The sequence below is a fragment of the Ascaphus truei genome, chromosome 1 (genome assembly GCF_040206685.1).
Source record: "Ascaphus truei isolate aAscTru1 chromosome 1, aAscTru1.hap1, whole genome shotgun sequence".
Lineage (NCBI taxonomy): Eukaryota > Metazoa > Chordata > Amphibia > Anura > Ascaphidae > Ascaphus > Ascaphus truei.
In genome coordinates this window covers 329,265,939-329,279,189 of record NC_134483.1, presented here as the reverse complement: position 1 = coordinate 329,279,189, position 13,251 = coordinate 329,265,939, and the positions used below count along the sequence as shown (strand labels likewise).

Below are 13,251 nucleotides of genomic sequence, written 5' to 3'. Positions count from 1 at the left end.
AGCGCTTTACAGAGACATTTTGCAGGCACAAGTCCCTGCCCCGTAGAGCTTACAATCTATGTTTTTGGCACGTGAGGCACAGGGAGAAAAAGTGACTTGCCCAAGGTCACAAGGAGCCGACGCCGGGAATTGAACCAGGTTCTCCTGCAGCAATCTCAGTGTCAGTCAGTGTCTTTACTCACTGAGCCACTCCTTCACATCTAGAAGGTCTCGGCGCCACTTATTTGAATTCATTGAAATGGAACGGAAATCTTCCTGGAGGGAACAGGAAGGCGCCTTCAAACAGAATAAGGGCCATATTGTTGCTCAAGGACAAAAGCCCTCTTACCTGTGCAGAATCCTGCAGTATCCGCATCATAGCCATCAGGACATTCCCAAACACATTTGCCTCTGTGAAACATCCTGTCCTTGGCACAGGTTAAACATTTACGGTTATCAGCAGAACATGACCGGCATGAAGGGTCACAAGCTAAAAAAGGGAAAGGAGAACGTTAGAAAAACAGACGCAAAACAAATGAGGTTTCTCCCAAAATATGACACCTTGCACTTGTATAATTATTACAGACCACTTTTTATCTTCAGGGATGATTTACAAATGCAAGCCTGAGACTTAATGTCTGCACTTGGCACTGGGAAACTAAGAGCCAGATGGTAATTTAGAGTAGTAAGCAGAGTAGTTACAACGCTGTTTTTGTACCCCATATTTTATGTATAAGTTGTCCAACAAATCTAACAACCTTTCTCACAAGGGCCCACTAACCAGTAGGTCGTGAAGTCATCTATCCCTTGCTAAGCAGGATTTCCCAGTCATCTAATTGATTTGACCTGTTATTTATATTATCTGTTATTTATATGATTACCACGTGTATTACTACTGTGAGGCGCTATGTACATTAATGGCGCTATTAAATAAAGACATACAATACAATTTCAGCCCCCATTCAATTAATTCAATCTTGCTGAACAAGGGTAAGGTAGTATCTTGGCATATTGCATAGGGGCCAATGATAAGCATTATTATTATTGTTTTATTTATTATTGTTTTATTTGTGAAGCGCCAACATATTCCACAGCGCGGTACAATGGGGGTACAGATATTTGATCATTACATAAACAGTTGCATACTAATATGGACAAGCATTCACAACCAGATCCACAAAGGTAATGAGGGCCTTGCCTGTAAGATCTTACAATCTAGATTATTCACTGCAGTGTAATAACTGTTAATGCACGTTATCAGCCATGGGGTAGAATGGACAGCAGTGAGCATGTACGAAGAATGGTGCTTCAGCTGAATGATTCAACAATGCAGCAGCATCATGCCACAGGATTCATTTCATAAACCTCTCATCCCCTGGCTCTTCTCCAGTGTCAGTAAACGCTTGCCACAGAGTCTACAACGGCATTTGCTGTCTCCCAGTAAACCTACGACCGGTTCTTATCGTCAGCGCTTCCCATACAGCAGTAAATGAAGTGCTACCCGATGACATTATTGTTCTGGCAGCATGGCTCATTCACGAGGCTGATGGAGTACGGAGCAGCATCCAGCAATCAGCCAGCATGTGCTGTCTCTTTTGCTGCAGACAAGTGGATGTGTCAGGTTACAGGATCTTTTCAGTTTTACTTTCTGCTGCTTACTGAGCCAAATAATGGTCGTAAAGAAGGGAGAGGGGGGGAAAAAAATAAAAGCTGCCGGCGGCTGAGCACACTTAGCTTATAAACCCGCGTGCGTTTATTCGTTATATTCTGGTCACATTAAACACGGCCCATCTTCCCCCCACAATGTATTTGCGAGGCAAAAAAAAGAAGTCAAGATACTGTTTCTACCATTAGGTTTATCTGTTATTATTTGAATGATTCCGCTTAGTGGCAAATTACACCTGTCATCCTTAACACACACCAAAAAAAAATGTAGATCTGTAGATGGCATACACACATAGAAAAGTAAGAATCACTGTAGAAGGCGGAAAAAAATAAAATGTAAAAAAGGCTGCATTGCTGAAACGTTTGTACTTTTTAACCCTTTCCCTGCCGGAGGGGCTAGTAATACATTGTAAAGTGTTGCCCTGCCTTACTGGCAGCAAGAGAGTTCAAACGACATACAGTACGAGGAAAGGCGGGCCCCGTTTTTTGGGCAAAGCAATATTTCAGGCACTAACTCTGCCGCCTTCGACAGCAGAGAGGATACTGTAAGTACAGAGCGCATCTGTGTGGAGAATACCCAACAAGCACTTTAGTCATCTAATGGCTTCATCTGTTGGAAGCAGTGTTGCAACAGGAGTGTAACGTTCATCTGCGATATAATAACAGCCGTATTTCAAGGTCACAGTGGCCCTTGCTGAGAGTACAAATACATTGCTTTTAAGGTTGAAGAACTGATTGAGAACTGGGATTCTAAACTTAATGGAAAAAAATCCGGCACCACTGGGACGTCATTGAGGTGCATGGGGGCTGTGTGGCAAGCGAGTAAATGTCTGTTTTGCCCTTGGAGGTGCAACTACATTTTTAATTTGATAAAAGGACAGTGTCCTATGTAACATGGAGGTCTTCTTTGTATCAGGTGTGTGGGGGGGGGGGACTTGCATGTTTAAACCTATCTCTGGCAGAAGAGGCCTGCAATGCACTTGAGACATAATCACTGCACCATTGTTATCAGTAAAAGCATTGTTTGGTAGGTGGTGCATATACAGGGTGTTTATCACTGTGCTGTTTCAAGTTAACGGCCTAAATGTAGTAAGCTACCAAAACATCTCTTGTTTTATTTATTTTTTTGTCCTTTTTAATGATTTGTAATGTATTAAGCTTCCTTGGGTTGCTATAGCAACTATTTAGGAAGCTACAACACTTCCTATTTTGAAATAGGTGGCCATATTTGGTGCCCTGGGAAGCAGGATCTTCTCCAATCGATCATAGGAGAACGGATCGATCTGCAGCTTAGATAATTGCATTGCCGAAAAGGCACAGTACTGCTGCATTTATTAAAACAAAAATGGGCAAGAGGAAATGCCACTTTAACGGAGACTTCCATATAATTCAAAGTTGGACTGGAACTTTTAGAACTGATGTGATCGGAAAACGTGTTATTAATGCCAATCAGAGATACATACAGTAGGTACATCCATTGCTTTTTTTGTTCCAGCACATTACTGCAGTTCTAACATGTTTCAACATGCTCTATTATTGGTTATTTATTCCTGGGAGCTCTTGCATAGACATACCCCTTTGCTCTTACAAAGTTCATACAAGGTAACAGATACAAACCCATGACTGTATCCCTCTACAGAGGACTGGATCTTATGGAAATCACACCTTATCACCATCACCACACCTTCTCTACATATTTCTATCCTTCCTGTATCCTACAGTATATGAATACTTTCTTGAATGGGGTGGTGCTATAGGGAAATCACACAAAGGCTTCTCTGTGTTTCACTGCAAGGTGACAGACGCCACTGCTAAGCAGCAGAATTACCTGCACACGTTCCATTCTTCACGTAGAATCCTTGACCACAGCTGTCTACACAGGACCCTCCCTGCTTCACCTGAGACACGTCCTTACAGCTCCAGCAGTCGGCTTCTGAGGGCCCTTGGCATGTAGAACAGGATTCATGGCATGCTACAGAAGGGAAAGTCAGGAGAGGTTTTAGACAGTTTGCGTTTCATCGTTGCCAGTTCTTCCATCTTTTACCTGGTCTTGTAACATTTACTCTCAGAGGGATTTATTGGCTAAACTACTAACGTGTTGCTAATGATCATTGACCCCCTTTACTACAATTGGGACAGGGAATAGTTAACTGTGTGTTAGCAATTTCATAGTCTAGTGAATCAGATCCCTTAGAGGTTCTGTTTCTCTGTTATGTATCATCACTGGGTGTCTTCTTGCTCTTTGGTGAATCGCCCAAGACATTGGAACCCCCACTATCCTTGTGACGTTTAGAAAATTCCCTGTGACTTTGTGTTCTATTCAAATAGATTCACGGTATTGGTCAAAGATCACAATGACAACATTCTGGCTACAACCTTTTATATTACAGTACGTGATTTACACTGCAAGAAGTTATATAACAATGACATACAGATACTCCCAAACTCAAGAGTAACTATGCTGATCAGTTCAAAATGATGCCGCTACAGATATGCCATTAGAAATTAAAATGAGTAAGCCATATTTAATCTTTTTCAAAGGCAATTTGGAAAGCGAATCATTGCGTTAGAAACCAGCTTATCAACTAAGATCACACATCCATGATCTGATAGCTGGGTGTACAGCCAATTCTGCATTATTGTACTGTTTAAATTAGCAGTCCCTGAAAAGATCTAGCATTTAAAATCCCTGCAATATAATCTCATCAGTTGTCCTTAGTTAACTTACTTTGGTTCCATAAACTAAACATGCACCAGCTTGCCATGAAATGTAGTGAGGAAGGCGAAAAGCAGAGGCCCCTGCGGCAGTTCCCGGTAGAAGCCGACATTCATAAAAGATGATTGTGGCTTTTTACAACTAATCATGTAAAGGTCCATTCAGCAGTAATGTGCTCACATCATTTTACACACCTTGCTGCCAGGCTGACGCAGAGATTATTATGTTATGTGTCCGAAGTTGTATTTGTGTGCTACTTAAAGAGGCAAGTCAAGCGGGCAGTTTATTATTATTATTTTGCACACAGGATTGCAGCAGGGGGGTCTCCGGAGCGGAACCCCATTCACTTCGGCTCCGGGAACCCCCCCTGCTTCCGGAAATGCTTGCGCTTTTCAAAACTCTCATGCACTGCGGGCCAATAGGAAGCCGTGATGTCACCGGGTGCAGCTTCCTGTTGGCCCGCGTGACGCGGGAGCTTTAAACTCGCAGGAGCTATCGGCACCCCACAAGTATTTCAGGAAGCAGGGGGTGCCAAGAGCTGAAATTAATGGGGTTCAGCCGCGGAGACGCCTGATTCAAACCTGTGATAAAAAATAAAACAATACTCCCAGAGACAAAATCACCTTGGATTGGTCCTTTAACATAGGGGTGTGCAATCTTTTTCCCCTACACCCCCCTGCCGGCTCTCCCTCCCTCCTCGCGACCCCCCTCTCCCCTCCTTCCCTTGGCCCCGGCGTTCTGACTTCACGTTGCCACGGCAACGCGGCGTCACCTGACCCCATTTGACGCCGCGTTGCCAGAAGCCACTTGAGTCAAGGTAAGTGAAGTTTTAATTTAAATGCCTTTGGGAAGAGCGCAGGGCCTCTGTAACCGCCACCCCCCCCCCCAATTAGCGCACCCCTGCTTTAACATATAACCTGTAACAAACAGTCACCTCCAAGAGCATGCAGTACACGTATAATATCAACAAATATAATATATAAATATATATAAATATATATCTAATATATAAATATATATATATAATATCCTTTGTTCACATCCTCCCCTCAGACAACCCATCTATATTACATTTATTTTATCAGGTCTACAAACTTTTCACAGTCACTTTTGGATAAAATCCCCAAACTGTTTTTATAATCATTGGGTTTTTTTTCCCCCATAACCACAATATCATTTCAAGAGTTTGGGGAGATCTTTGTATATTTGCATTTTTGTTTGGATTAACCCAACATGATAGAGGCAAACATAATTTTTTTTTAAAAATCTGCTTTATTGGATGAATTTGACTTGACTTCTTGATTTTATTTGACCAATAACTAATTCACAACATGCCATTCTATAATGGTTATAATTCTATAATGATTATAATTCTATGATGGTTATTTTGCAAAGACACAAAAAGACGCGTGGTGGAGAATGGCATGTTTGTACAAGATATGCGACCATAAAATCTGGAATTGTATACTGTATATATGTATGTACAGTATATATTTACCATCCAGGTACATAAAGTACAGTAGCGCTTTACAACACACGTGACATAACATTATCCTACAATGGGAATAATATGTATAAGGAAAAATGTGTCCTGTACACAACTGCAACATTTACTAGATGGTGAATTTCTGCTGAATGTTATCAAAATAAAGGAGAGCAAAAACACTGCAACATTGCAGCAATTACAAAGCGTTCAATTGATCTCTGGTGAACAGACTTTATTGTGATTTAGTATTTTCAAAGAAAAACTGCATAGAAGATCCAAGCTGTCAAGTGGATACAGTAAGTTATATATTACTCCAGTGCATGTTTATTGGTGTCATTTGTCTTGTGATCCATTTATCACTTTGTTCTATAAAGAGCCAGCAACAAGCTATATCTAAAAGAGAATACTTAGGCATTTGCTGTGTTAGCCCTGTCCACAATTAATTGATAATTTAATGCACTCATTATTTTTAAAGGCCTTAAATAAGTAATAATCCCAGAAGAACAGGGCATTACTGGCCAATAATGCCCTGGCTGGAAGAGTTGAAGGCCCGAGGCGAAGCTCGGGCATTATTGGCCAGTAATGCCCTGTCCTGAGGGGATTATTACTATTATAGGCTAAATATAGGCTTTTTTCATAAATAATAAAAACACTTTTGTATAGTTAAATAGATTTTTTTATTAAAATAAAATGGTAAATACATTAAAGCACCTCTATATACGCTTACACTGCAGATATCTACTGTATATCCACACACTGCCGCCCCCTCTGTGTACACACACACACACACACACAACAGCTCTACACACACACACACACACTGCAGCTTTACACACACTGCAGCTGTACACACGCACACACGCACACACTGAAGCTCTACGCACACACTGAAGCTCTACATACACACACACACACACACACACACACACACACACACACTGCAGCTCTATACACACACTTCAGCTCTACACACACATGCACACACACACTGCAGCTCTACACACACACACATCAGCTCCAAACACGCACACACAAACTGCTGCTACACACAAACTCTGCAGCTACACCCACAAACACTACTGCTGCTGCTGCTGACACACACACACACACACATACACACCCAGAAACTGCAGCTACGAACAAACTCTGCAGACAGACACTCAGGGCTGTTATATAGTGCGGCCGCGTGCTACACCGTGCGCGCGCACGGCAGATATAGATGGCTGAGGTTAGTCAGCCCTTCTATACAAGGGCCGCGCGCACAGTGCAGGGAGCAGGGAGCCGACAGACAGCGGTGAAGACGGGGAAAATCATCTTTTCGCGCCGCGACCGGCGCTGAATGTATGTATATGTGTGGTGTGTATATATGTATACATGTGTGTATATATATGTATACATGTGTATGTATGTATGTGTGTATGTATTTGTGTGTCTGTACAAATGTAATGGGGGGAGGAGTCGCTGCCTGGCTGCTGCCTCCTGACCAATCCCCTGCCCTGTCTTCGAGCTGTTCTGATAAAGGAAAAGCTGATTGGCTAGAAATAAAAACTTAGCAAGCTGACAAAAATTCCAGACATTACTGAATGGTTAAAATTCTGGGCATTATTCAATCAGAGAGCAGGGATTTCAATAATGCCCGGAATTTTACAGCTTTAGCCTATAATTTAGATTACTGAGACTGTCAATCGCATTCCTATTTGACCATACCCTTCTGAGTACACATATTAAAATAAAAAAAATCAAGGAAAGTTTTACCTTTAATTCATGCCCGCTTCAAATGATCCAAGCATGCCTATATAGAGTTCTTAGCTATTTTGATTATTCATCTTGATTGTTGTGAGTTCCTACCTCTAAAATGTGAGGCAACCTATCAATCTTAGCATTGTTTACAATGCAACTTACTGTAGCTTGGGTCAGTTATAGCAGCATTTAAGGGGCACTTCAACTTAGAGGGTCAACAATTTATTAGTGTAACTGGCTTACTTAGATTTCATCACTCCTGACCGTTAGAGTGCCACAGAACCGCCGGTGCTTCTGGGTAACATGATCTCTCCAGGAGCAATCACATGACAGGAGCAGGTCCCGGATGCTGGAATGTAAAGTCTATGCAGCTCCAGTTTCGTTTCGATCGTACTGGACAGAGCGGTCAGCCTGCTCACCCCCATAGAAAACGCGAAAGTGCCTACTGTATGACATACCCGACACTTCATTAGCGTCTTATTTATTTGTATATTTATAGTATAGTATACTGCATGTATCTCTTCTGTTGGGAACACTAGATTCAAGAAGATAGAAATCACAAAACTAAACAAACCATTTTAATGACTGGCAAACATCGGTTCAAAAGATATTAGATACAGATTGTAAAACCTTTCAAAGCTTTTGTTTGCCATAGAAATGTTGAGCGTTTAAAAAATATATGTTTAAAATACATATACAGTATTTGTAAGATTTTTTTTTAATGTGTCAATAAGCTGCTGTACATTTAACCTCCTAAACATGCCATTGTATTTCGTTAGTTCACTTTTGTCCTAGGCTATTCTGCCTCTTTAAAGCATAATTCCATGCAGGTCTAAAGTGAACTAATAGCAGTATTCTTTAAAAAATTATTTTTGAAAGTTTCACGTGTATTGCAAACACTAGTACATAGTTACATAGTAGATGTTGAAAAAAACGTGCATCCATCAAGTTCAAGCTATGCTAATTTTAGACGGCAGATACTTTATCCTAGTAAAGTTTTTTATTTTCTCTATCTTGTTACCTCCACTCCAACAATATTTCAATTAGAAATCTGTATATTGCCCTTTCCTATCAGATGATGAGCTAAGGCAGAGACAGAACATGTAGTAAGGCAAATAAAAGACAGCTCCCACGTCTCCGTTTACAATGTGGACTAACATTTCCTACTTAAACAAATACAAATAAAATGCCATTTACAGTAATCATTTTACCCACTAAACACATTCCATCAATGTTGGTTCTAAATGTAATTACAGGTTAACAGGATGGAAAGTTATTGTTCGAGGTTACTAATGCTCAAATGAAAAAATGACTAATTGCAAAAAAATGTATGTAATTGAAAACTACAGTAACTTCAAACATGGCCACTCTTTGCTTTCTTTTGCCAAGTGTCAGGGGTGCTGCTTGCACTACCGATGGCTAGGATTCTATTCACGATAGTAGTGATCATGTTATATTTGGAACCTTGCATCTGAGGGCCGCCATCCACATTGAAGAATGTCACAAGGATCTTTAAGATGTGAATTAGCCTTGTTTTATCATTCGAGAATTCTAGTGATACATAGACCATCAATTACAAAGACATTATGGCACAGTTGCACCCTATCTGTGCTGTCTTCTGACAAACAAAGTCCTATAAGTCTTGCAATTCCTTGATAATGCGTAGTAACAGTAACAAGAAAGACATAAAAAAATTAATGTAGTCTTGGTCTTCTGGAAAATATTATATTTGTAGTCAACATTTGCTAGGCCACAAAAAAAGACGATGCTTAATTCAAACTAAATCCGGTGTTATAGAATGCTATACGGCATTAACCGGAGGTGCTTTTCTATGGGTTGTTGAAAATGAGTTATGAACACTCTGAAATTCACAGCATTCTCCACCAGCTTTATATTATGCAATCAGTGCAGCCAGCCTGAACTAAAGCAAATTGGATTTATTCCCATGAGAACCAATGAACACATTTTCCCACAAACTTTCTACAGCGGGAGTATACGCTCACACGGAGGTATACAAGCATTGAGTTCAAAATTCAGTTATAAAACGAGTCATTGGTGTTCCTACAGCTTTAGTTGGGCATTTATTAAAACCCTAAACATATAACTAAAACACTGTATGAGATTTTCAGATGCACATGAACATGTACATAATTTTTTTCTGTTTCATTAACCATTATTATTATTGTTGTTTTAAACGTTATGCTTAATTAAAGTGCTTTACAAATTATCAAATGATATTTCCTATACGGAGATTACAACCCCAAAATGTAGGGATAATGTATATATAAAATCCTTACATAAGTCAAACAAATATACATAGACAATATATAAAAAACAAAGTAAAACCTTAAATATGTATTAGTTAATGATTTTATAGGAAATATCATTACTATATATCTATAGCTATATCCAGTGGTTGACAAATCACCAAAAAATCTACTCGCCACACAAAAAAATCTACTCGCCACCTAGTACCAAACGTGTGCTGCTTGGGCCAATATTTACTCGCCCGGGGGTTAAATCCACTCGCCCGGGGCGAGCAAATGTATAGGTTTGTCGAACACTGGCTATATCTATAGCTCTATCTATATATAGCAAATGGAAATATTACTGTATGCTCATTTGCATGTGTAGCCCTGTGTAATTTTGGGGTTACATGCCTTTCTCCTCCTGTGCGGGTTTGGAGTGTCGGCCGAAACATTTACATGCATAAGATGGAGTATAGACTAGAAAATGGGCTGCCTAGATCATACAGTATTACAATTGTTGATCACAACGGGCGAGAAGTAAAGAAACCTGATTCCAGACATTACTATTGAAGTTTGGATTATCCTCGGGAGTAATCCTAGTAGTACACTATCTGTGGTAAAATGAGGTTCTGAATACAGTGATGCAGTTATGGTGATTAGGCATTATGTTGAATTATGTATGGTGTGTGCCAATGTATTTGTATTTTGTATTGATGATACTGTTGTTTCCTGTATGTTTTGCAGTTGCCTGTTTGAAGGAAGGCCCCGCAAATTTAGGACCAAGTGGGGACCATTGGATCCACCAGAGGGAGATTGTAGCCCTGTGTAATTTTGGGGTTACATGCCTTTCTCCTCCTGTGCAATAATCCCTGTTAAAAGGGCAGGTTTGCCAGGAGTAATCATGAGGTTTGCCCTCATCCCCTGTGATGTGTATTGTATAGTGAAGGAAGTGACATCAAGCTCTGTGTCCACTTACAGTGACACAGGGGTGGTGCCTACTGAAGCTATATAGTATGCAACACTTCCTGAATTTAGTGTGTGTGAGTGTCTCATCCCACCTGAATGAGACTGTCTGGCCCAACACACTGCCAGGGCTCTGGTAAGGATTGTGACCCTCCCCTAGGGGAGAGGTGGGCAGACTATTCCCCTTACTCTATTAGGGAGTAAGGGAAGAGCAAGGACAGCTTCTAGGGCCCTGACTAGGAGTGGTATCCAGGGACTTCCTTGAAGTGGGCAACCTTTATGATGAGCGGCTAGAGACCGGCCGCAATGATGGGCAGTCTCCACTAATGATGTTAATAAAGAATGTCCAACATGAAAGAACCTTCTTGCCTGAGAGTGGAGTCATTCAGGAAGAAGCTGCACCCAGAGGTTCTCTTTCAGAGACTCCTCCCTGCTGTCGTGGGGACCTGGAAGAGATGGAGGCGCTGTACCAGAAGTGAGTAGTTCTCAGCATTACCTCATGAGCCAGTCCTGATGTATTTCCCCATATCATCGCGGAAGACTCAGGAGTTCTGCAAGCCAGCAGGTGCACCACACTACATTACATGTAACATGGGGCAGTTTCCTCACGTAAGGGGCCAATGTGAGATTGGGGGGGGGGAGGGGGGTAACACCGTTACACATGTCTTAGACAGGTCTGCAACCATGCCTTTCACCATTATCACCCAGCATACAGCGCTTCCACTGCAGCAAGGGATTCTGAGAAATGGCATGCAAATGAGCACACAGTGCCACCTTTTGCTTCAAAACCATATACTGTAACATGGTCCCCTATAAGCTTAAGCTTACTACATTTCACAGCTTTGAGCACAGCCAGGGTTAAGACCTTAATGGGTCTGCTCAGTGTGGGGTTGGTTACAGTGACTTTGCAAAATGAAGCATGGATAGGTTTCACCATACAGTACTTAGTTAAGTTAGTTAATGCTATATGCTTTACTGTGGAGGGTTTTGTCACTTTTTTTACCCACCATAACTTAACTAAATGTGTGTGTGTGTGTGTGTATATAGATACATATATACAGTGTTCGACAATCCTATACATTTACACGCCCGGGGCGGGTGGATTTAATCCCCGGGCGAGTAAATATTGGCCCAAGCAGCACACGTGTGTTTTTTTTTAAATTCCCTGCTCGCGCTAAAATTTTCCCTGCTCACGCTGCCTGAGAAAAAAAAAAAACTCCCCTACCTGACAGCTGACAGCTCCCAGGCATTGTGGGCGCGCGGCCAGGCTCTCTATGAGCCCGTCCCCAACGAGCGGCCATTATTTCTGGCCGGAGTTATGTTGCAGAGTAAGTACACTCCAATCCTCCGGCCCCTCTGCTCCTTCCCTGCGAGCCAAGGTGTTTCCCCGCTTCCTCCTCCCCCTCCCCCCCGATACTCGCACCGTGGGGTGAGTGATGGTAGTGGGGGTGTCCCCACCCTTCTCTCCCCGGTCCCGCGCCGCTTACCTCGATATTCGCGCCGTGGGGCGAGTGATGGTAGTGGGGGTGCCCCCCCTTCTCTCCCCAGTCCTGCGCCGCTTCCGGCTTCCCCCGATACTCGCGCCGCAAGTGATGGTAGTGTGGGTGCCCCCCCTTCTCTCCCCGGTCCCGCGCCGCTTCCGGCTTCCCCCGATACTCGCGCCGTGAGTGATGGTAGTGGGGGTGCCCACCCCTTCTCTCCCCGGTCCCGCGCCGCTTCCGGCTTCCACCGATACTCGCGCTGTGAGTGATGGTAGTGGGGGTGCCCACCCCTTCTCTAACCGGTACAGCGCCACTTCCCACTTCCCCCAATACTCGCGCCGCGAGTGAAGGCAGAGGGGGTGTTCCCCTCCTTCTTTCCCCGGTCCCGCGCGGGGCTGGAGATGGTAGCGGGGGTGTTCCCCCCTTACCTCCTTGGTCTCCACTTCCCCACGGTCCCGTGGCTGCTCGAGCAGGCCGGGAGATGGTCGGGGGGGTTGTGGTGCTCGGTCGCGTGGCCTTTCCTCTTCTTACCCCTGTCGTGTGTGTGTGTATATGTGTGTGTGTGTGTGTGTATGTGTGTGTGTATGGGTGTGTGTGTGTGTGTGTGTGTGTGTGTATGGGTGTGTGGGTGTGTGTGTGTATATGAGTGTATATGGGTCTGTGTGTGTGGGGGTGTGTGTATGGGGGTGTGTGTATGGGTCTGTGTGTGTTTGTATATGGGTCTGTGTGTGTGTGTGTATATGGGTCTGTCTGTGTGTGTATATGGGTCTGTCTGTGTGTGTATATGGGTCTGTGTGTGGGTGTGTGGGTCTGTGTGTGTGTGTGTGTGTGTGTGTGTGTGTGTGTGTATATGGGTGGGTGTGTGTATATGGGTGTGTGTGTGTATATGGGTGTGTGTGTGTGTGTGTGTGTGTGTGTGTGTGTGTGTGTGTGTGTGTGTGTGTGTATGGGTGTGTGTGTATAGTGTGTGGG

General features: G+C 42.9%; 1 protein-coding gene across 2 annotated transcripts in view; it reads right to left on the bottom strand.

Annotated features, from left to right (window-relative positions):
- Positions 1-13,251, bottom strand: part of FRAS1 (Fraser extracellular matrix complex subunit 1) — a 431,436-nt gene that overhangs the window by 216,111 nt on the left and 202,074 nt on the right. For both annotated transcript variants that reach the window (XM_075606876.1, XM_075606883.1), the window contains exons 15-16: positions 3,473-3,616; positions 329-469 (exon numbers count right to left, since the gene is read on the bottom strand). In XM_075606876.1, coding sequence (XP_075462991.1) covers positions 329-469; positions 3,473-3,616 — 285 coding nt within the window. The remainder of the gene's footprint in view (positions 1-328; positions 470-3,472; positions 3,617-13,251) is intronic.